The sequence below is a fragment of the Heterodontus francisci genome, chromosome 16, assembly GCF_036365525.1.
Source record: "Heterodontus francisci isolate sHetFra1 chromosome 16, sHetFra1.hap1, whole genome shotgun sequence".
Classification (NCBI taxonomy): domain Eukaryota; kingdom Metazoa; phylum Chordata; class Chondrichthyes; order Heterodontiformes; family Heterodontidae; genus Heterodontus; species Heterodontus francisci.
The window spans coordinates 88,431,959-88,456,339 of record NC_090386.1 but is presented as its reverse complement, the minus strand read 5'-3'; the positions used below and the strand labels follow the sequence as shown (position 1 = coordinate 88,456,339).

At 44.8% G+C, this 24,381-nt stretch overlaps 1 protein-coding gene across 2 annotated transcripts in view; it reads right to left on the bottom strand.

Moving 5' to 3' along the window:
* The window catches only part of LOC137378339 (N-terminal EF-hand calcium-binding protein 1-like), a 183,656-nt gene that overhangs the window by 48,568 nt on the left and 110,707 nt on the right, over positions 1 to 24,381 (bottom strand). For both annotated transcript variants that reach the window (XM_068048598.1, XM_068048597.1), the window contains one exon: positions 11,570 to 11,706. In XM_068048598.1, coding sequence (XP_067904699.1) covers positions 11,570 to 11,706 — 137 coding nt within the window. The remainder of the gene's footprint in view (positions 1 to 11,569; positions 11,707 to 24,381) is intronic.

Genomic DNA, 24,381 nt, shown 5'->3' with positions numbered 1-24,381 from the left:
ACTGAAGCGATTGGCTAGCAAGATTCGAACACCTAATGGTGGCACTCAATATTAATACACCCTCAAGAAAAAGAGCATGACTCCTACACTCTGCTGGGCTAAAAGTCGATGATATTTTTTATACGCTTGACCCGATAATGATTATGAGACAGCAAAGAATGCTCGAACAAAATATTTTCAACTGAGGGAAAATCCTCACTATGAAAGTTATGTCTTCAGGCAAGCAAAACAAGATAAGTATTGCTGAAAATAGAGACATGTTGTCGAAGCTTTTCATTTTGCACTCATCAGGACAATACACAAGAACAACCAATGTAAGGGAAAACAACTTATACTGCATGAGAAGAGAGTGCTGATTGGTTGGCAAGTGAACTCTGATTGGTAGAGGCGTTGCCATGGAGAATGCATGAGTTTACGGTGACTGACAGTTAACTGCCAAGCTCTGTTTGAAATTTAAACCAGGCAACTTGACTCTGATTGGTCAAGGCATTGCCCTGAGGAATCAACCAGCGAAAGGCTGTCACTTATTTTGTTCAGCTGAAACAGGCGCAATGTGTGTGCATGTTCTTTCTGTCTGCAAAGAGAGGGTCCTTTGTATTAATATATGTAGCTTCCAGTATGCGCAAATGTACCACACTGCGAGCCTGACTGACAATCTTAAATTGGTTGTCAGCGTACTTCTTAGCACACTGCAGTTTATTTAGCAAATGTTGTCCAATCGCAGAATCACATCTAATGTTGGACATGGTGTTTTGAGTTTTGCAAGCACGGGCTGGTTGGGTACGGCCTGTATCTTTCCCGTTGCGGAAGGGACATGTTGTTTGATATGATCTGTCAGTCTTTGGGACGTACAGCCTATATACCTAGCATCAGAACGGATGAAAGGTCACAGACCTGAAACATTAACTCTGCTTCTCTCTCCACAAATGCTGCCTGATCTGCTGAGTATTTCCAGAACTTTCTGTGGTTATTACTATTTTCCTGTTTCTTTCTCTCATATACCATTCAAGTATTATGCAGTAACTGTAGTACTTGATTGAAACATATAAGATCCTGAGGGGTCTTACCCCTTGACAGGGTGGATGTGGAAAGGACGTTTCACCTGGTGGGAGAATCTCGAACTAGGGGTCACTGTTTAAAAATAAGGGGTCGCCCATTTAAGACAGAGATGAGGAGAAATGTTTTCTCTCAGAGGGTCATGAATCTTTGGAATTCTCTTCCTCAAAAGGTGATGGAAGCAGAGTCTTTGAATATTTTTAAGGCAGAGGTAGATAGATTCTTGATAAGCAAGGGGGTGAAAGGTTATTGGGGGTAGGTGGAAGTGTGGAGTAATCAGTTCAGCCATGAACTTATTGAATGGCAGAGCAGGCTCGAAGGGCTGAGTGGCCTACTCCTGCTCCTAATTCGTATGTTAGTATGTACTGTGCCCAGAATAAACAACATCCTTTTGTTTATTTTTACTCTATGTTGTTCAGAGTGTTGTAGTGTTACCTTCCCACAGGGTGAATTATTGATCTTGACTAAGAGACAATAAAAGCAGCGCAGGTAAAGACCCACCACCAACGACCCCTACCAAAGGAAAGGGAAAAATCAGAAGGGAAGTAACAAAGCATTACCAAGTATTTACAGCACAGAAACAGGCCGTTCAACCCTCCAGGTCCATGCTGATGTTTATGCTGCACACAACTCTTCTTCCGTCCCTCGTCATCTCACCCTATCAACATATCCTTCCATTCCTTTCTCCCTGATATGCTTATCCTCTTGAATGCATCTATGCAATTCACCACAACTACTCCTTGTGGTTGCAAGTTCCACATTCTAACTACTCTCTGGGTAAAGAGGTTTCTCCTGAATTCCCTATTGAATTCATTAGTGACTATCTTATGCTTATACCTGCTAGTTCTGGTCTCCCCGCAAATGGAAATATCTTCTCCACATCTACCCTGTCAGACCCCTTGGGGATGAGCGACCAAAATATGATAGAATTCATCAAGATGGAGAGTGACGTAGTTGATTCTGAGACTAGGGTCCTGAATCTTAGTAAAGGAAACTACGAAGATATGAGGTGCGAGTTGGCTATGACAGATTGGGAAACGTTACTTAAAGGGATGACGGTGGATAGGCAATGGCAAACATTTAAAGAGCACATGGATGAACTGCAACAATTGTTTATCCCTGCCTGGCGCAAAAGTAAAATGGGAAAGGTAGCCAAACCATGGCTCACAACAGCAATTAGAGATAGCATTAGATGCAAGGACGAGGCATATAAATTCGCTAGAAAAAACAACAGACCTGAGGATAGGGAGCAGTTTAGAATTCAGCAAAGGAGGACCAAGGGATTGATTAAGAAGGGGAAAATAGAGCACGAGAGCAAGCTTTTGGGGAACATAAAAACTGATTGTAAAAGTTTCTATAGGTATGTGAAGAGAAAAAGATTGGTGAAGACAAATGTAGGTCTCTTACAGTCAGAAACAGGGGAATTTATTATGGGGAACAAAGAAATGGCTGACCAACTAAATGCATACTTTGGTTCTGTCTTCACAAAGGAGGACACAAATATCATACCAGAAATGTCGTGCAACACAGGGCTTAGTGAGAAAGAGGAACTGAAGGAAATCAGTATTAGTAGAGAAATGGTGTTGGGGAAATTGATGGGATTGAAGGCCGATAAATCCCCAGGTATGCATCCCAGAGTACTTAAGGAAGTGGCACTAGAAATAGTGGATGCATTGTTGGTCATCTTCCAAGATTCTATAGACTCTGGAACAGTTCCTACAGATTGGAGGGTAGCTAATGTAACCCCACTATTTAAAAAGGGAGGTAGAGAGAAAGGAGGGAATTATAGACCAGTCAGCCTGACATCGGTAGTGGGGAAAATTCTAGAGTCCATTATCAAAGATTTTATAGCAGAGCACTTGGAGAACAATGGTAGAATCAGGCAGAATCAGCATGGATTTGCAAAAGGGAAATCTTCTTCTTCTTTGGCCTCCTTGTCTCGAGAGAAAATGGGTAAGCGCCTTGAGGTGGTCAGTGGTTTGTGAAGCAGTGCCTGGAGTGGCTATAAAGGCCAATTTTAGAGTGACAGACTCTTCCACAGGTGCTGCCGATAAAATTGGTTGTTGGGGCTGTTACACAGTTGGCTCTCCTCTTGCGCTTCTGTCTTTTTTCCAGCCAACTGCTAAGTCTCTTCGACTCGCCACGCTTTAGCCCCGCTTTTATGGTTGCCCGCCAGCTCTGGCGAACGCTGGCAACTGACTCCCACGACTTGTGATTAATGTCACAGGACTTCATGTCGCGTTTGCAGACGTCTTTAAAGCGGAGACAAGGACGGCCGGTGGGTCTGATACCAGTGACGAGCTCGCTGTACAATGTGTCCTTGGGGATCCTGCCATCTTCCATGCGGCTCACATGGCCAAGCCATCTAACGCGCCGCTGGCTCAGTAGGGTGTATATGCTGGGGATGTTGGCCGCCTCGAGGACTTCTGTGTTGGAGATACGGTCCTGCCACCTGATGCCAAGCATTCTCTGGAGGCAGCGAAGATGGAATGTATTGAGACATCGCTCTTGGCTGACATACGTTGTCCAGGCCTCGCTGCCGTAGAGCAAGGTACTGAGGACACAGGCTTGATACACTTGGACTTTTGTGTTCTGTGTCAGTGCGCCATTTTCCCACACTCTCTTGGCCAGTCTGGACATAGCAGAGGAAGCCTTTCCCATGCGCTTGTTGAATTCTGCATCGAGAGACAGGTTACTGGTGATAGTTGAGCCTAGGTAGGTGAACTCTTGAACCACTTCCAGAGTGTGGTCGCCGATATTTATGGATGGGGCATTTCTGACGTCCTGTCCCATGATGTTCGTTTTCTTGAGGCTGATGGTTAGGCCAAATTCGATGCAGGCAGCCGCAATCCTGTCGATGAGTCTCTGCAGACACTCTTCAGTGTGAGATGTTAATGCAGCATCGTCAGCAAAGAGGAGTTCCCTGATGAGGACTTTCCATACTTTGGTCTTCGCTTTTAGACGGGCAAGGTTGAACAACCTGCCACCAGATCTTGTGTGGAGGAAAATTCCTTCTTCTGAAGACTTGAACGCATGTGAGAGCAGCAGGGAGAAGAAGATCCCAAACAGTGTCGGTGCGAGAACACAGCCCTGTTTCACGCCACTCAGGATAGGAAACGGGTCTGATGAGGCGCCGCTATGCTGAATTGTGCCTTTCATATTGTCATGGAATAAGGTGATGATACTTAGTAGCTTTGGTGGACATCCGATCTTTTCTAGTAGTCTGAAGAGACCACGTCTGCTGACGAGGTCAAAGGCTTTGGTGAGATCTATGAAAGCAACGTAGACGGGCATCTGTTGTTCACGGCATTTCTCCTGTAGCTGGCGAAGGGAGAACAGCATGTCAATGGTGGATCTCTCTGCTCGAAAGCCACACTGTGCCTCAGGGGAGACACGCTCAGCCAGCTTCTGGAGCCTGTTTAAAGCGACTTGAGCGAAGACTTTCCCCACTATGCTGAGCAGGGAGATTCCACGGTAGTTGTTGCAGTCACCGCGGTCACCCTTGTTTTTATAGAGGGTGATGATACTAGCATCGCGCATGTCCTGTGGTACTGCTCCCTCGTCCCAGCACAGGCAAAGCAGTTCGTACAGTGCTGACAGTATAGCAGGCTTGGCACTCTTGATGATTTCAGGGGTAATACCGTTCTTCCCAGGGGCTTTTCCGCTGGCTAGAGAATCAATGGCATCACTGAGTTCCGATTTTGTTGGCTGTACGTCCAGCTCATCCATGACTGGCAGATACTGGGCTGCATTGAGGGCGGTCTCAGTGACAACATTTTCCCTGGAGTACAGTTCTAGGTAGTGTTCCACCCAGCGGTCCATTTGCTTGCGTTGGTCAGTGATTGTGTCTCCTGATTTATATTTGAGGGGGGCAATCTTCTTGATGGTTGGCCCAAAAGCTCTCTTAATGCCATCATACATTCCTCTGATGTTTCCGGTGTCGGAGGCCAGCTGAATATGACTGCATAGGTGTTGCCAGTAGTCATTTGCGCAGCGCCTGGCTGTTCTTTGTGCAGCGCTTCTGGCTGCTTTAAGTGCTACGGATGTTAACTCGCTGGGGGCTTTCTTGTAGTTCATGCTTGACAAATCTACTAGAATTCTTTGAGGATGTAACTAGTAGAGTTGATGAGGGGGAGCCAGTGGATGTGGTTTATTTGGAATTTCAGAAGGCTTTCGACAAAGTCCCACATAAGAGATTAGCAAGTAAAATTAAAGTGCATGGGATTGGGGGTCGTGTATTGCGATGAATAGAAAATTGGTTGGCGGGCAGGAAACAAAGAGTAGGGATAAATGGGTCTTTTTCCGAATGGTTGGCAGTGACTAGTGGGGTACCGCAGGGATCGGTGCTAGGACCCCAGCAATTCACAATATATATTAATGATTTAGATGAGGGAACTAAATGTAATATCTCCAAATTTGCAGATGACACAAAACTGGGTGGAAGGGTGAGTTGTGAGAAGGATGCAGCGAGGCTTCAGGGTGATTTGGCCAAGTTGAGTGAGTGGGCAAATGCATGGCAGATGCAGTATAATGTGGATAAATGTGAAGTTATCCACTTTGGTAGCAAAAACAGGAAGGCAGATTATTATCTGAACGGCTATAAACTGAGAGAGGGAAATATGCAGCGAAACCTGGGTGTTCTCGTACACCAGTCGCTGAAGGTAAGCATGCAGGTCCAACAGGCGGTAAAAAAGGCAAATGGTATGTTGGCCTTCACAGTGAGAGGATTCGAGTACAGGAGCAGGGATGTCTTGCTGCAATTATACAGGGCCTTGGTGAGGCCACACCTGGAATATTGTGTGCAGTTTTGGTCTCCTTATCTGAGGAAGGATGTTCTTGCTATAGAGGGAGTGCAGAGAAGGTTTACCAGACTGATTCCTGGGATGGGGGGACTGACGTATGAGGAGAGATTGAGTCGGTTAGGATTATATTCATTGGAATTCTGAAGAGTGAGGGGGGGATCTCATAGAAACCTATAAAATTCTAACAGGACTTGACAGAGTAGATGCAGGAAGGATGTTCCTGATGGTGGGGGAGTCCAGGACCAGGGGTCATAGTCTAAGGATGTGGGGTACACCTTTCACGATTGAGATGAGGAGAAATTTCTTCACCCAGGGAGTGGTGAGCCTGTGGAATTCACTACCACAGAAAGCAGTTGAGGCCAAAACATTGTATGTTTTCAAGAAGGAGTTAGATATAGCTCTTGGGTCTAAAGGGATCAAAGGGTATGGGACGAAAGCGGGAACAGGTTACTGAGTTGGATGATCAGCCATGATCATAATGAATGGTGGAGCAGGCTCGAAGGGTCAAATGGCCTACTCCTGCTCCTATTTTCTATGTCTATGTTAAACCCTTTCATATTCTTAAAGACCTCTATCAGGTCATCCCTCAGTATTCTCTTTTCTAGAGAAAAAAGCCCCAGCCTGTTCAATCTTTCCTGACTGATATAACTTCTCAGTTCTGGTATCATTCTAATAAATCTTTTTTGCACCTTCTCCAGTGCCTCAATATCTTTTTCTATAATATGGAGACTGGAACTGTCCTCAGAACTCCAAGTATGGTCTAACCAAGGTTAGTATGTAAGTTTATATAAGTTTAACATAACCTCTTTGCTTTTCAATTCTATTCCTCGAGAAACTGATATGAATGCTGGATTTTCTAGCATGGTTATGTTTTAAAAACTGTGATTTTTAAAAGTTTAAGATGGAGTCAGAGAAGTCAGGTGACCTCACATCAACTCTGCTGAAACACATGACAGAAATCTTGGTTACCAGGACAACAGAGAACACAGGTCAAAGACTTTTTTTGAAAAACAGTGACTGCAGGGGTATAACCTCTGAAGAACAATGGGTTTCACCCTCCCAGACTTTCAGATTGTAAACAAGGAGTCAGTAACTCTGAGAATGTAGATGAATGCCAGCTGCTAACACATGAAAACAATGGAAAGCCCCGGTGGCTCTGCTCTAGCCAGACTTGTGGACTTTGCATATTGGAAAGGACAATTGGCCATTGACTTTTGATTCCAGATAAATTCAGCAGATTTTCTGAAGGCAGACAGGCTGTAAGGAAGACAAGCAGAGGAGGCAGCCTCATGGGAGGGAGAGAACACCTGCTCTCAAAAAACTGATACAGTGAAAGGCTGCGAAGACTTGAACCGGTTTTGAAAGTTGGGGTTTGCGGAGAAGTAAAAGACCAAAAGGATTGCCTTATGCATGGACGTGCAGGTTGAAAGTGCTCAGAAAAGCGAGCAAAGAGGACATTTACTTTGAGAAAGGTCTGGGAGATCCAACCCATTGCAACTGGGAGGAGTTTGGGACATTTAACCACAAAGAGGACTGTGTAAAGTGTCAATGTGGTGTGAGGTTTCCAAGAGTTTCAATAAGTAAAGAAAATACCTTTCTCTGTAATTTGGGGTATCAGCTACTTACAAAGTACTATTTAGTTAATGTGGATTTCTTTTTGTTTTGTTGTTACAATAAAAGTCAAAACGTGAAATTTTGTCATGTAATTCTTTAAATTGTGTTTTAACGTTAATGGTCTTACTGAGTTCGTAACAAAACTCTCTTTAGTAGCTGCTTAGTGAGTGTCTTGGGCCAGACAGAGCTAAGGGAGTAAACCCCAACAGAAAATCCGGAGCGGAACCCCTAAGGCGGTCCTGTGTCACCTTTGGCATGTTTCTGGCAGTTCCTGCAGCCATACTGGTGCCAAACGTCGTGGTCTGCACTCCTTTGGACCCCATTAGGAAGGCCGAGAGGGGGGTTTTGACACTTGGGCAACTCACAACCTCCATATATTCCGCCCAGGCATGTGCCATGGAGAGGTCACTCCATAGTCGCCTCACAGCGACCAAAACAACACAGAAGGCAGCAGTTATGGGTTATAAGTCCAGCTCAATTGGCATAGAGATTGGGCGCCACAGGTTGCATTTGTTGGTGGAAGGGGTCATCGCATCTCACTGGACAGCTACCGCCCGCCTCAAACCAGGCAGCCCCCAGTCACAGAGGTTCTGTCCCGCCACAATCCACCTGCTTCAATGGGTGCTTGGACCTAAGGTCATTGCCCAACAAGTGGACTGTAACACCGCACCAAACAGCACGACAAAAAAAGGAAAGAAGGTATCAACCCTTTGTTTTGCAAGCTGGAATGTCAGAACTATGTGTCCTGGCCTGTCGGAAGACCTTACACAAATCAAGGATTCTCGGAAGACCATCATCGTTAACAACAAGCTCAGCAAACTCAACATGGATATTGCAGCACTTCAGGAGACACGCCTCCTTGCGAACGGATCTCTAAGAGAGCAAGATTACACCTTCTACTGGCAGGGTAGGGATCCTGAAGAACCAAGACAGCATGGAGTGGGCTTCGCCATCAGAAACTCTTTGCTCAGCATGATCGAGCCACCTTCAAATGGCTGGGAACTCATACTGTCCATCCGACTGTTCACCACCTCTGGTCCAGTACATCTACTCAGCATATATGCTCCAACACTCTGTTCCCCATCTGATGTTAAAGACCAATTCTACGAGGAACTCCATAATTTCATTAGTAGCATTCCTAATACCTAGGTAAATTGGCCATTGTGTAAAATTGCCCCCTTAGTGTAGATAGGTGGTAGGAGAATTGAGGGAAGGTGGGGATGTGAGAGGGATAAATGGGATTAATGTAGGGATTAGTATAAATGGGTGGTTGATGGTCGGCGCGGATTCGTACCTATCACAACCCCTGCAACTCGTTCTTTTATACTAAATCCTGTCACCAGGTTTCATGGAGGCACCCAAGATCACGTCGTTGGCACCAGCTGGACCTCATCGTCATAAGGCGAGCCTCTATAAACAGTGTCCAAATCGCACGCAGCTTCCACAGTGCGGACTGCGACACCGACCACTCCCTGGTGTGCAGCAAAATTAGACTCAAACCAAAGAAGCTACATCACTCTAAGCAGAAGGGCCGCCCGCGCATCAACACTAACAGAATTTCTTATCCACAGCTGTTACAAAAGTTTCTAAATTCACTTGAAAAAGCCCTTGAAAACACACCTACAGGGGACGCAGAGACGAAGTTGGCCCACATCAGAGACGCCATCTATGACTCAGCAATGACCACCTTTGGCAAACGTGAGATGCAGAATGCAGACTGGTTTCAATCTCACTCTGAAGAGCTGGAACCTGTCATAGCCGCTAAGCGCATTGCAATGTTGAACTACAAGAAAGCCCCCAGCGAGTTAACATCCGTAGCACTTAAAGTAGCCAGAAGCGCTGCACAAAGAACAGCCAAGTGCTGTGCAAATGACTACTGGCAACACCTATGCAGTCGTATTCAGCTGGCCTCCGACACCGGAAACATCAGAGGAATGTATGATGGTATTGAGAGAGCTTTTGGGCCAACCATCAATAAAATTGCCCCCCTCAAATCTAAATCAGGGGACACAATCACTGACCAACGCAAGCAAATGGACCACTGGGTGGAGTACTACCTAGAACTGTACTCCAGGGAAAATGTTGTCACTGAGACTGCCCTCAATGCAACCCTGTCTCTGCCAGTCATGGATGAGCTGGACGTACAGCCAACAAAATCGGAACTCAGTGATGCCACTGATTCTCTAGCCAGTGGAAAAGCCCCTGGGAAGGACGGCATTACCCCTGAAATCATCAAGAGTGCCAAGCCTGCTTTACTCTCAGCACTACATGAACTACTTTGCCTGTGCTGGAAGGAGGGAGCAGTACCACAGGACATGAGTGATGCCAATATCATCACCCTCTATAAAAACAAGGGTGACCGCGGTGACTGCAACAACTACCGTGGAATCTCCCTGCTCAGCATAGTGGGGAAAGTCTTCGCTCGAGTCATTTTAAACAGGCTCCAGAAGCTGGCTGAGCGTGTGAGCCTGAGGCACAGTGCAGCTTTCAAGCAGAGAGATCCACCATTGACATGCTGTTCTCCCTTCGCCAGCTACAGGAGAAATGCCGTGAACAACAGATGCCCCTTTACGTTGCTTTCATAAATCTCACCAAAGCCTTTGACCTCGTCAGCAGACGTGGTCTCTTCAGACTACTAGAAAAGATCGGATGTCCACCAAAGCTACTAAGTATCATCACCTCATTCCATGACAATATGAAAGGCACAATTCAGCATAGCGGTGCCTCATCAGACCCCTTTCCTATCCTGAGTGGCGTGAAACAGGGCTGTGTTCTCGCACCTACGCTGTTTGGGATCTTCGTCTCACTGCTGCTCTCACATGCGTTCAAGTCTTCAGAAGAAGGAATTTTCCTCCACACAAGATCAGATGGCAGGTTGTTGAACCTTGCCCGTCTTAGAGCGAAGACCAAAGTATGGAAAGTCCTCATCAGGGAACTCCTCTTTGCTGACGATGCTGCATTAACATCTCACACTGAAGAGTGTCTGCAAAGACTCATCGACAGGATTGCGGCTGCCTGCATCAAATTTGGCCTGACCATCAGCCTCAAGAAAACGAACATCATGGGACAGGACGTCAGAAATGCTCCATCCAACAATATCCGCAACCACGCTCTGGAAGTGGTTCAAGAGTTCACCTACCTAGCCTCAACTACCTGTCTCTTGATGCAGAAATCAACAAGCGCATGGGAAAGGCGTCCGTTGCTATGTCCAGACTGGCCAAGAGGGTGTGGGAAAATGGTGCACTGACACAGAACACAAAAGTCAGAGTGTTTCAAGCCTGTGTCCTCAGTACCTTGCTCTACGGCAGTGAGGCCTGGACAACGTATGTCAGCCAAAAGCGACATCTCACCTCATTCCATCTTTGCTGCCTCCGAAGAATCCTTGGCATCAGGTGGTAGGACCGTATCTCCAACACAGAAGTTTTCGAGGCGGCCAATATCCCCAGCATATACACTCTACTGAGCCAGCAGCGCTTGAGATGGCTTGGCCATGTGAGCCGCATGGAAGGTGGCAGGATCCCCAAAGACACATTGTACAGCGAGCTCGTCATGGGTATCAGACCCACCGGCCGTCCATGTCTCCGCTTTAAAGACGTCTGCAAACGCAACATGAAGTCCTGTGGTATTGATCACGAGTTGTGGGAGTCAGTTGCAGTGATCGCCAGAGCTGGCAGACAGCCATAAAGGCGGGGCTAAAGAGTGGCGAGTCGAAGAGACTTAACAGTTGGCAGGAAAAAAGACAGAAGCGCAAGGGGAGAGCCAACTGTGTAACTGCCACGACAACCAATTTTATCTGCAGCACCTGTGGAAGAGTCTGTCACTCTAGAATTGGCCTTTATAGCCACTCCAGGCGCTGCTCCACAAACCGCTGACCACCTCTAAGCGCTTACCCATTGTCTCTCGAGACAAGGAGGCCAAAGAAGAAGTGAGTGGGGTATTGGCTCCAGGGTAACTCTCTTGATTGGGCAGTGATGCATGGCACGTGTGGGAGTAACTTCAAGGGAGAGGCTGAGTTAAAACAACCAAGAATCAAGGTTTTTATGCCTGTTCATTCTTGACATATTGAGTTGGAGGAATGTAAATGAGGCATGACCCACCTCTCGTGGCTGGTTTGCTCCTCGATGGCATCCATCGCGCACTCCAGAGAGCTCTGGAGTGACTGCAGTTGATCCAGGGTCTCTCGGAGTAAAAAGCGAGTCACAAACTGTTCTAGCGTCGAGGAACTCTGGTATTCCTGGAAAAAGAAACAGAACCAATCAGACACTCATCTGGAAAAGAAAACTGCTGTCACAAATTACCCAGTGAAAGTGCGAAGACCCAAGCAAATATCAGGAATCTGAGGGCAAGCAAGCTTTAAATACTCGTCACTCTCTCAGGAAAGTTTTCCTGGTGTCCTGGCCAATATTTAACCCTCCACCAATATTAGTAAAACAAATTATCTGGTCATTATCATTATTTGTTGAACCTTGCTGTGCACAAATTGATTGCTGCTTGTCTGACACTACAACAGTGACTACACTTCAAAAAGTACTTCATTGATTGTGGAACACTTTGGAAGGGTCTTGAGTTTGTTTAAGGTGCTATATAAATATGAATTCTTTCAGTATATGCATCTTTATAAGCCTAGTGCACTCTTCCATAAGTATCCTGTAATTAAATTATTGCAAGTAAATTTGCTTATCTCCTTTACCCTAAGCTCCAAATAGTCAGCCCTTATACACTCTTCTCTCCATCTGCATTACCATTGTGTTGAAATCAAGAGCCATCAGATCGTCACCGCCTGTATGCTTTCCCAGGACCTCATAACTGTGGAAATCCCTGCCTCCCTCAGTCTTCACTTCCAACATTTCCTCTCAGTTGTGTGGGTTCACAGCCCTGCAGAAATCCAGAATGTACCATGCAGCGCAACAAACAGGCTCTGCACGACCAAAGCTCCTTTTAAAAGCGTGCATGCACTTTATCAGATACCTTTTGGAAGTCCATGTACACCACATCAACTGCATTACCCTCATCAACTCTCTCTGTTACCTCATCAAAAAACTCACTCAAGATAGTTAAACGCAATTTGCCTTTAACATATCCATGCTGGCTCCTGATAATGAATCGACACTTATCCAAGTAACAGTTCATTTTGACCCAGAGTGCTTTGATTGTCCTGAAGCTGTGATATGCACCATATAAATGCAAAGTCTTTCTTTCATAAATAATGTTCAATCTGCAATTTCCTACCTGACAGCAGTGTCTACACTTCAGAAGTCCTGTAAAGCAATTTGGGGCATCCTGAGGTTGTCAAAGGTGCTATATTAATGCATATTCATTCTTTTTAAAATAATATTTGGATTGCAATTTGAACTGCATTAGGTCCATACTGTAATTTCTCTGTCCTTGTTCCATAGTGTGCACGTTAACTGTTCTAGATGTAAAAACAGAAAATGTTGGAAATGTCGAACTGAGTTCTGATGAAGGATTATCGACCTGAAACGTTTACTGTGTTTCTCTCTCTCCTCAGATGCTGCCAGACCTGCTGAGTAGTTCTAGCATTTTCTGTTTTTAATTTCAGATTTCCAGCATCCACAGTATTTTGCTTTTGTAAACTGTTCCTGGCCTGCATTCTTTCACTGAGAAGCTTGGATGTATTCTACCACAAATAAAGGATGAAAAAGGAAATCTTTAGCAGAGAAGTAAGTTAAACTGATGCAAAGAGTAGAAAGATGGACAGGAATGTTGAATACTATCAGCAAGCAAGTGAGAGCAAAAAGACAGTAGAAGAAAAGGATACAGCAAAGATCAAAAGGGATACATGAAAGGAGGAAAGGAATATGTGTGCACATGTGCACAGCGGGTATATTTATCTCAAATTCAAACTGTCGTACAATGCTGTCAATATGAAGTCGACTCAAACCGATCATGGCACCTAGAATAGAAGATCTGCATTACCAGTTACTGACATACAGTGAGAGATGAGACACCAGTCAACCTCTTGTTGGGGAATTTGAGACACGTGATGAAAGAAACTGTAGTGTGCTTCAACATGAATTAGACCACGTCATTTTTCTCCCCGATTCTTATAATCTACAAAATTATGCGGCAACAAGAATTTCCCAAGGGATCACTTAAACAAACAGTTAATGGACATTGCCAGGAAAGTTGGGCAATTTACTTTGAAAGGTAGTTATGCAGTGTGGAGATTATGCTCAGAACTTAATAATACAAGAGCTCTTTAGAACCTGGCAACGTGACATCCTCCAGCTGTCTTATTTTTTATATAAACAATTCTATTAAACCCACAGCCTGTCAGAATTGCAGCTTTATTGAGTGAGTCATTCTGACAATAATGGGACAAGGGCCATTATTGTGGCTGGAACTAAGCAGTCACCATAACTTAATCCCTCGCCATCATCAATCTCCGTGTCTAATATAGCACTGACATTTCAAAATCTTATCGGCCAGGAGAGGATTGATGGAGGATGGTATCTGGACCCTCATCAAAGATTTCAAGCTGAACAATCCTGAACAATCTAGAATGAATACTGCCTGCATGATGGAAAAATAAAGTAGCCACATAACCTGGAGTTTCCTCCCTTTACCAAGTCCAATGCTGGATAGGGGACATGAAAGAGGTGGAGCAAGGACGAGAGAACAAAGTTTGAGTGTCAGTCGTGGCTCAGAGGTAGGGGAATGGGGTTCCTGCCTCCCCACCACCATTTCCACCCCCCCCCCCCCCCCCCCCAACCCCCAATCCTCACTCTGGTGTCCTGGCCAAAATTCATCCCTCAACCAACATTACAAACAGATGATCTGGTCATTAATCACATTGCTCTGTGTGAGATCTTGCTGTGCATAGATTCACCACCATGTTTCCTACATTACTACTGTGACTACACTTTAAAAGTACTTTGGGATGTCCTGAGGTCGTGAAAGGCACTATGTAAATGCAAATCTTCCTTTCTTTTCGTGATGATCCCCACGTCAAGCGATCATTTAAGTACATACTGGGCTGCTTGTGCGAGTGACTGGTGGCACTAGATTCAAGTGAATATCGTGTAGAGATGTGAAATTTGTAACAATCCCCCAATCAAAAATGCACAGTGAGAGGTGACTCAAATCAACAGTTACATGAGGCAGAGCTGTTTAAGTTGAACAGATCCAGAATACAAGAAAACCAGTAATTACTGCTGAATAAGGTATCGTCTTGGCAGGGTCAGCTGCAACCCCTCATGGGTCGACAGGCCTGGTGTTGCTTCTAAATTACATCTCATCAATGTTTATCCTCTGTGCCTTTTGCTTGATTAAAACTTCATTAATCATTCAGTTGCTATAAGGGATTTGAAGTTTAAGACTCTCAAACACTCAGTAATACAGTCTGCTTCCCCAAAAAATACTGATTGAATGCATAGTTCTGGCATGAGTTTTAATGTAAATTTATCAAAATGTTGTTTTCCTCATCTGCCAACAAGGAATAAACATATTCGATCTCCCCAACTTCCTTTGCTTCCTCCTTTGTGCTCAAAAATATTTGTAATGGAAACGGAGAATATTATATATTATAATTCCTTGCTGATTCATTCATCAATCAGCTAGAAAGCAGGATGGTGCCTGAATGTTAGGAGGGTTCTAGTCTACTCTGTTTTACAGAAGATCAAAAGGCTACAAATTCTAGACACTGTATTTGGCATTTAGGTATAAAGTTACTTTTTGGGAGAGAACTTGTTTTTGGTTTGAGATGTGGATTTTTGTTGTTGTTCAAGTATAAAAGGTGGAAACTCTGGATTAATTACCACAGTCTCCAACCAGGGTAGTTTGGAATGTCTTTAGCACTATACTGGACATTCTCCACCTTTCCACTTCGACTCCTTTAAGACACTCCTTAAAATCTACTCTTTGACCAAGCTTTTGGTCACCTGTCCTAACATCTCCTCATGTAACTCAGTTTTGTCAAATTTGTTTGCTAATTGTTCCTGTGAAGAGCCTGGAACTTCTCATTACATTAAAGATGCTATATTAATGCAAGATTTTGTTGTTGTTCAAGTTAAGCAGGGTCAACTTCTCAATTACAAACAATTAGGTTGCTCAGCAATAGAATTTGAGGAATTTCAGCTTTCATTTGGACAGATAATATGTGATCGGGGATAACAAATAGACCTCATGAAGGCAATGGTAACAGTTGCCACGCGTACGGTTGAGATGACGAATAAGTAGAAGGAGTCCACTATCAGCATTTACATAGCGCCACTCATGAAGCCAGGACATCCCAAAGCACTTTACAGCCAATGACGTACTTTTGAAGTGCAGTCACAGTTCTAATATAGGAAATGCAGCAGCCAATTTGCGCAAAGCAAGCTAGCACAAACAGCAATGTGATAATGACCAGATCATCTGTTTTAGTGACATTGGTTGAGGGATAAATACTGGCCAGGATACAAGGGAAAACTCCCTTGCTCTTCTCCAAAATAATGCCATGTGATCTTTCACATCTATCTAAGAGGGCAGGCCGAGCATCCGTTTAACATAACATCTGACAGATAGCACACTCAACAGTGCAGCACCCTCTCAGTATTGTCCTGGGTTGCTTACCTAGATTTTTTGTACTTTGGAGTGGGACTTGAACCCTATCTGTATAACTCAGAGACAAGAGTGCTACTCACTGAGCCACAACCAACTTCACAGCAATGTGATAAAGCAGGCAACACATCACAATGGTCCTGGAGACTCTAACTGGCCAGTATTGCAGTGCTCCACCAGACTTATCCAGGCACCTATACAAGATTTCAGAATGCCTATAATCTGCTCTACAACACTTCTATCTGGTTGCGTGGTCCTGCTTGTGTATCTTCTCCCCATCTGCAAGTGGAAGCCTCACTGAAGTTATCAGCCATGAGTGGAGTGGGTAACACTGGTCATCAGTTAACTACTCTGATACATAAGGGCTGGAATATGGCATTGTCACCTGATGAAAGACTGTCTGGCATTGACATATAGGATCAGGTAACTAGCACTGCACACTAACTACACATCGATGGAATGGAAGCCTTTTCCATTCATAAACTAGAAAAGCCTTTCTTAGGGGTCTTTGAATGGCACATGAGTTCCTGCAGGAAGCCAGCCAGCCGATAGAACTGGATAGCTTTCTCTTAGCTTCTCAGGTTCCACTGGGAAAGAAATGAATTTTACAGCCCACTTAAAGGGAGCATCATTCACCTTCTTGATGCAGCAGAGAGGGGCTAACTGGCTAATGTGGTACATCCAGATGCAAAGAGGTTTAAGGCAGCGATGATCTGGATTGGTAGAGGCAATGCTGTTTCCCTGGTGGAAATAGATTTGAGGTCTTCAGCAAAAAGCCCTCATGGAGGGTAAGAATGGTCCGCTGAGTTACAACCATTCAGAAACTGTTCAGTTTCATGTCTCACCCGAAAGACGGCATCTCCGAAAGTGCAGTGTTCCCTCAATGACTCGGTGGGCCGAAGGGCCTGTTTCAGTGCTGTATCTCTAAATAAAATAAATAAATACTGCGCTTATGGTCTCTGTAGTGGGACTCAAACCCACAATCTTCTGACTCAGAGGCAAGAGTGTGACCATCAAGCCACAAAAATCAATGCTCCGTCTCAACAGTCAACCTTTTACATTCCTTTGGTAAGTTTCAATTAAATTATTTTGCAGGGTGATCCATCAGCTCAATAAGACATCATTGAGTGCTAAAGCCAATCGAGGCTGCAGGCTTACTTTCACACACACAGCTGTGTGGGAAGAATAGAAAAACAAATGAAAATAAATGTAGGCAAACTAATTTAAAAATACAACGAACCATTGCAAATCATTATGGAAATTTTACAATTTAGTCAATCCAATTTAGATTTAGCACTCTCAAACAGCTCTATTAATGATGGCACTAAAGTGATTTCCCACACCACAGAGCTCAAATTGCAACCAAAGAAAGGTATAAATTTGAAACAATTACTATGCCACTCTGAGTGAACTGCAGGAATATGTTAAATACTCTCCACTGGCTTACTGGGCGAGCAGCGTATATATGTGGTACATTAACAGACCTGCCATAGCAGAAAGTCTCAGGATTAATTTGCATTTGCACACAGACAAGGGCTGCCTTATTACCCATTCCTACTTGCCCCAGGAGGAGAAGGTAGCATTGGGCTTTCTAATGTAACAATTATTTGTATAACTGGGTGCCTTGCACATCACAGAGTCAGCCACACTCTGTGGACTGGAGTCACATGAAGGAGATGGAACACCTGCACTTTTACCCCTTCCCTTCCCATTGTCCAGAGCCCTAAACTCTCCTTGCAGGTGAAACAGCGATTTACATGTACTTCCTTCAATTTAATAAACTGTATTTACTGCTCAAAATGCGGTCTCCTCTACATCGAGGAGACCAAATGCAGATTGGGTGATCGTCTTGCGGAACAACTCCATTCAGTCCACAATTATGACCCTTAGCTTCTGATCATCTGTGATTTTAACTCTCTGCCCCATTCTGACCTCTCTGTCCTTGGCCTCCTAGACTGGTCCAATGAAGCTCAACGTAAACTCAAGGAACAGCACCTCACCTTTTGATCAGACACTTTACAGCCTTCCAGATTCAATATTGCCTTGCATAATTTCAGATCATAATCTATGCCCCCTATTTGTTTGAAAAGCTACTGTTGGTGATGATCCTGCTATTCCCATTTACACCTCATCTAGACCCATATTTGTTTCTTTACTCGTCCCATTATCATTTCATAATGCCTTCCACCATCATCTCTATTGTCATTTAAACTCTCCTGTCTCTATCCTATCACAGAGCTTCCCTTTTGTTCTTTTCCCACACTCTTGCTCTGCTTCTGTACTTGTTTAAAATCTGTTACATCTCTAACTTTTCCAGTACTGACAAAAATGTCATTGACTTGAACCAATAACTTTGTTTCTCACTCCACAGATGCTGCCTGACCTGCTGAGTGTTTCCAGCATTTTATGTTTTTATTTCGCAAGTAGGATGTTTTAGCAATTAAGACTGAGAAATAGTAAGGGAAAGCAATCTTACACAAAATAATTATTTATGTTAGGTTCCATTTTCTTAGATTATTGCAGCAGTTTCCATCAACATCCTGGGGGTTACCATCGACCAGAAACTTAACTGGAGTAGCCATATAAATTTTTTTTTTATTTCCAAAATATACTTTATTCATAAAAATCTGTAAAAATTACATTGCCAAACAGTTTCCAAACAGCACCAAAAAATACAAACATTGCAAGGGAGATCAGTTTCCTTCAATACTGTCATGAGTTTCTTCCCAACCCTTCCATTTCACAGTAGCCATATAAATATCGCAGCTCCAACAACACTTAAGAAGCTCGACACCATTCAGGAAAAAGAAGCCCACTTGATTGGCACCCCATACACCACTTTAAACTTTCACTCCCTCTGCCAATGATGCACAGTGGCAGCAGTGTGTACTAGCCACAAGATGCACTGCAGCAACTCTCCAAGGTCCTTCGACAGCACCTTCCAAACCTGCAACCTCTACCACCTAGAAGGACAAGGGCAGCAGACGCATGGGAACACGACTACCTGCAAGTTCCCCTTCAAGTCACACACCATCCTGACTTGGAACTATATCGCCATTCCTTCACTATCGTCAAAATCCTAGAACTCCCTTCCTAACAGCACTGTGGGTGTATCTACGCCACATGCACTGCAGCGGTTCAAGAAGGCAGCTCACCACCACCTTCTCAAGGACAATTAGGGATGGGCAACAAATGCTGGCCTGACCAGCGATGCCATGTCCATGAAAGAATTGAAAGAAAAGCTGTTTAAAAAACCTAAAATGGAAAGACTGGCAGCCTCGAAAAGGCAATCATGATGGCCAAGGCTGACATCATTTACATTTAGATTTGCCTCATCACTCTATACTAGAGACTTAATATCATTGTTTTGGAGGAGGCATGGCTTCTTTTTGTGGCATGCTGCCCCTAATAATACACCAATATTTTCCATGTACTACTCGAGAACATAAGAAGTCAGAAAGGAGATTGAGGGCTGAATTTTCCCGCCCCCATGATGGGGTGGGGGGGGGGCCTGGAGACAGAGGGGCCAGAAGAATAGTGGGCAGCCACGTTGGGCTGGCTCCCCAATGCATTCCTGTCTCGGGGGAAGTTTCCCATGGGTGGGCGGGGACCCAGATTGGCTGTCCACACCATGGAGGCAGGCAGCCAATTAACCTGATTACAGACCCAATTAGACCAAATTTGCGGGCACAATCATTTTACCACAAGGGGATGAGCCCCTCTGCCATGTGAGAGGCTGCCAGGTCAATGGAGGCAGCCTCCCTATGGCAGGCCAGAGGCCCTATACCCCAAACAGGGTCCGTCAGCACGTAAAGCCCCACCCACGGCTCACACGATGCACACGAAGGGGTTTCCCCTCCACTTCAAGGGGCCTAACAGTTTCGCCCTAAGTCTAACTATAAAAAATGCCTCCCAGGGTGCCTCCATGTTGACGCACCCTCAGTGTCCACGATCTGCGTCAATAGCACCCACCTCTCCCTGTGGGGCTACTGAGGCTCCAGAGCTGTCAACCCTCTGATTGAGCCATCAGGATCGAGAGCCCGCCCTCCGTCCTTAATTGGACAGCAAGCACAGAAGCGGCCAATTAGGAGACTGCCTTCGGCAAGATTGCGGCGTTGGGTGCGCTGCTGTTAAGTGGGGGCTGGGGACTCCAATATGGTCCTGACGTTGGGGGACCAAAGCCCATGGGAAAATCCAGCCCTGAGAGTGGGAAAAGGGAGGGGTCACGGAGGAGCTGGCAAAATGGTCTTTTAGTTAAGCTTAAAGGCAGGGAAATTGTGCTGCGTGTGGAGAAAGTTGAAGCCATCTGAAGGGGTGAATGCATCCGATTGTAATGTGATGAAGTATCTTCATGATCTTGGTAATTACCGTGAGTATATATCTTAAGGTTCGCTTAACTATTAATAATACTTCAAGTGTTTAAACTCATTAATATTCCTAAAAGACAAGCCAGAAGGTGGCGGTAGCTGATCTTCCCTCAAGGAACCTGTTGATCGTTATATGACAACCTTTTTGGTTCTAGCCCACAAATGATAAAATTGATTGAATTCAATGTTATAATTTGCCATGAACAGATTTAAGCTTACAGCCTCTGGGTTACTAGACTATTCGTCAGACCCACTACACTACAGGACCCACAAACAGCAATGAGATAATGACCAGATAATCTGTTTTCTTTTAGTGACGTTGGTTGAGGGTAATTATTGGCCAGGGCACGGGGAGAACTCACTCGCTCTTCTTTAAATGGTGCTGTGGGATCTTTTGTATCTGCCTCAGAAGGCAATCTACTCATATCACATCTGAAAGATGGTGCCTCTGGCTGTGCAGTATTCCCTCAGTATTGCACTGAATATAAATTACAACTCATGGCTGGGGAGTTGCTTAAACAAAAGATTTTTAAAATCACTGTCAGAGAATGAGTTAAGGATGATTTTCACTGTTAGGTTATGATACGGTACTGATTTTTTAATCCACGTATGTGCTGACACCGATAACGCAAAGCCTTAAATTCAAAGGTAATCTAAGGTGTGTGACAAGATTTCATTATACAAACAAAGGGTAAATCCAGAATCTCAAAGCTTTGCTTTATTTAAATAATCGAACTTTTAGAGTAAGATCCTGACCAAAATTATTGAATGGTTGGGGTGCCTGACAAACTGCTCATTAGAAATACCAGCACGCTTCTAATCGGTATAGACCTGCCGGTTTTATGAATTACCTGGATTCTTGGTAGAATTCAGATGACCCTTTGGCAGTGCTTGAACATTTATTTATTTGAAGTAGAACTTACAAAGGGCAGCAGCAATTGTAGGCTGTAAGGCCTACTACTGTATTCCCAGCCTAGGCTAAATTTCCCACTCATGTTGAAAGGCATTTAGATATCTCTTGTATTTTTGTTAGTGTGAGGCATTTGTCAATATCTCCTGCATTTCTGTTAATAAGTAAAATGTAACCAGTTGTGGTGGGGACCAAAGTGTGGAGCTCTCCAGGCGGTAAGAATATGGAGGCAGAGGACATCGGGATGAAGGGAGAAGAATTCTGACCGAAGACATCATTGCTGGGGTTCATATTGGACTTTTTAAAAATAAAGACAGCATAACTGAACAAGCAGCCCCATATACACACACACAGACAGACAAGTGAGGATATGCCACTGATTGATAAGGCACTGAAACCCAATTGGATGACCCAATTCGAGACATTACCTCATATGTCGAGGGACCAGGGTCAGAAAGGGGTAGAAAGCCACAGCTCACAAGGACATTGTTGCTGCAGCTGGGAAGTGTCAGTCACAGAAATCATGTAGGAGAAGTCGTTCGACGGATCTGACCACCAGGGAACAAGCCCTGTACTTGGGTCTACTAAGCAACCGGTGTTGTAAGTATATACTATTGCTTGGTGAGTTAATAAAGACGTTCCACATAAAGTGGAAATTGTATCCAAAGTCTGTTTCATGCGATTGATACTCAGTCAGGACTTTAGAGGGAAGTGAGACCCCCTTTTTAAGAGTCTTACACTGCCCCCACTGGAACCACTCTTATCAATGCATGAAGAGGTGGTATTGGATGGGTGTTTGGGCCCACAGGTGCAGTAGGTGCTGATGCTGTATTGCCTTCAAGAGGGAGCTGCACATGTTCTGGATTGGGGCAGAGATTGCCTCATATACATAAGGTCTTTGTAGATAATACTTGGTCCTTGTGATCTCCTGATCCTCTGGAATGGTTCAATTACCTGAGGCAGTCGCAGAGAAATTTTCCAAAGTATTTTTCACCTTATTCAGGATATTACATGGATGGCGGGGGGGGAAGGGGGGGGGGACGGGTGGTGGGGATGAGGGGGGGTATGGGGAAGGGGGGTTTGGAGTCACAATGCTCCAGTAACCATGAGGCAGGCTTGAAAAACCAGATGGTCTCTTCCTGTCCATCGGTTTTGTATGTTCACAGGCTGCTGATTGGCCTGTGGTAATCAATACCAGGAATTCAATAAAACACAGTCTGGTGAGCCACAGGGTGATAGGATGCAAGTTTGGCTGTTTACCATTTCTCACAAAATTAGATATAGAGTCATTGAGGCAAACATCAGATGAAGGATGTGCAGTCACCCACTGGTAGACTTAATTTACATTTACTTTAGTTACTTTCCACGTCCTCTTTAATGCCCTGTTTGACGCACCATCGTGTGGCTGAGGGTAGTTAAGTGGTACATAGTCTTCCGCCTCGGTCACCTTGTGCCTGTGCCCTACAGGCTGAGCAAGATTGCCTGGGGTTGTGTCCCCTCTGTTGGTTTGCCCTGCGGATAAGGACCTAGACTCTGGCAATTCTCTCAGTTCAGGACCTCACACTATGGTGAATTGCAAAATCATGTGCTAATGGATTTAGAAGGGGAGATATTGCCTGACTAGCCTCTCTTGATTATTTTGAGGACCTGACATCCAAGTGAATAGTGGAAAACTAGATTGCATGGTGCACTTGAGATTTCCTAAAAGCCTTTGACAAATGTCCTGAAAAACTGAGACTGAAAGTGCTGCAAATCCAAGGGTTGAAAATGGATTGAAAGCAGCAGGTATTTTGTTTTGAAATGGTTGCTTAGGTAACAAGTCCCAGAGGCTGGCACAATAATTGCGGAGTCTGGCACCCATAACTGTGCCAAGCGAAGGAGTGCCATGACACTCCAGCCCCTGTTTGATGACGGGTGAAGAGCGGGTCCTGGAATGGCAGTGCAGGGTGACATGTTATTAGCAGCTGCCCAATCAATAATCTGCTGGCCCAACCAGGGTCTGCGGAGTCGGAATCATTTACAAAGGGTAGCGGAGCTTCTGCTATAGCGGAGTGGAAAGTTATGAGTGTAGTACTGAAAGTCCTCAAATAAATGTGTGCAAAAAACCCACCGAAATCACATATGGTGGACACACTCGGCAGGTTAGTCAGTGTTGGTGGAGAGAACAGAGGAACTAATGTTTCAGGTGCAGACCCTTGATCAGACCTGCTGAGCGTTTCTAGCATTTTTTTGTTTTCTGTTTAGGTTAAAATACAGTATTTATTTGTGTTCAACGGGGTAGGGTTTTTGCGACAGTGTAAAACGGGTGATGCTAAATCAGCAACCAGATATACATCTCCCCCAGTTTTTATTTCGAGGGGCTACTGATTCATTATCATTTGTTTTAAGCTATCACACAAGAAGAAACATGCATTTATAAAGTGCCTTTCATAACATCGAGACGTCCCAAAGCACTTTACAGCCAATCACTGTTGGTAGCTAATTTGCACACAGCAAGCTCCCACAAAGAGCAATGTGATGATGACCAGATAGTCTGTTTAATGGTGCTGATTGAGGGACAAATATTGTTCCAGATACCAGGGAGAAATAGTGTCATCAGATCTTTAACATCAACCTGAGAGGTCAGTCGGGGCCCCGGTTTAACCTCTCATCCCTGAGCACTGCACTGGAGAGTCAGCCTAAACTTTTGTGCTCAGGTCTCTGGAGTTTTTTTAAATTCCTTCATGGGATGTGGGCATTCCTGGCAATTGCCCTTGAGAAGGTGGTGGTGAGCTGCCTTCTTGAACCACTGCAGTTCTTGGGGTGTAGGTACACCCACAGTGCTGTTAGGAAGGAAGTTCCTGGATTTTGACGCAGCGACAGTGAAGGAACGGCGATATAGTATCAAAGTCAGGATGGTGTGTGACTTGGAGGGGAACTTGCAGGTGGTGATGTTCCCATGCATCTGCTGCCCTTGTTCTTCTAGAGGGTAGAGGTCACAGGTTTGGAACGTGATGTCGAAGGAGCCTTGGTGAGTTGCTGCAGTGCATCTTGTAGATGGTATACACTGCTACCAGTGTGCGTCGGTGGT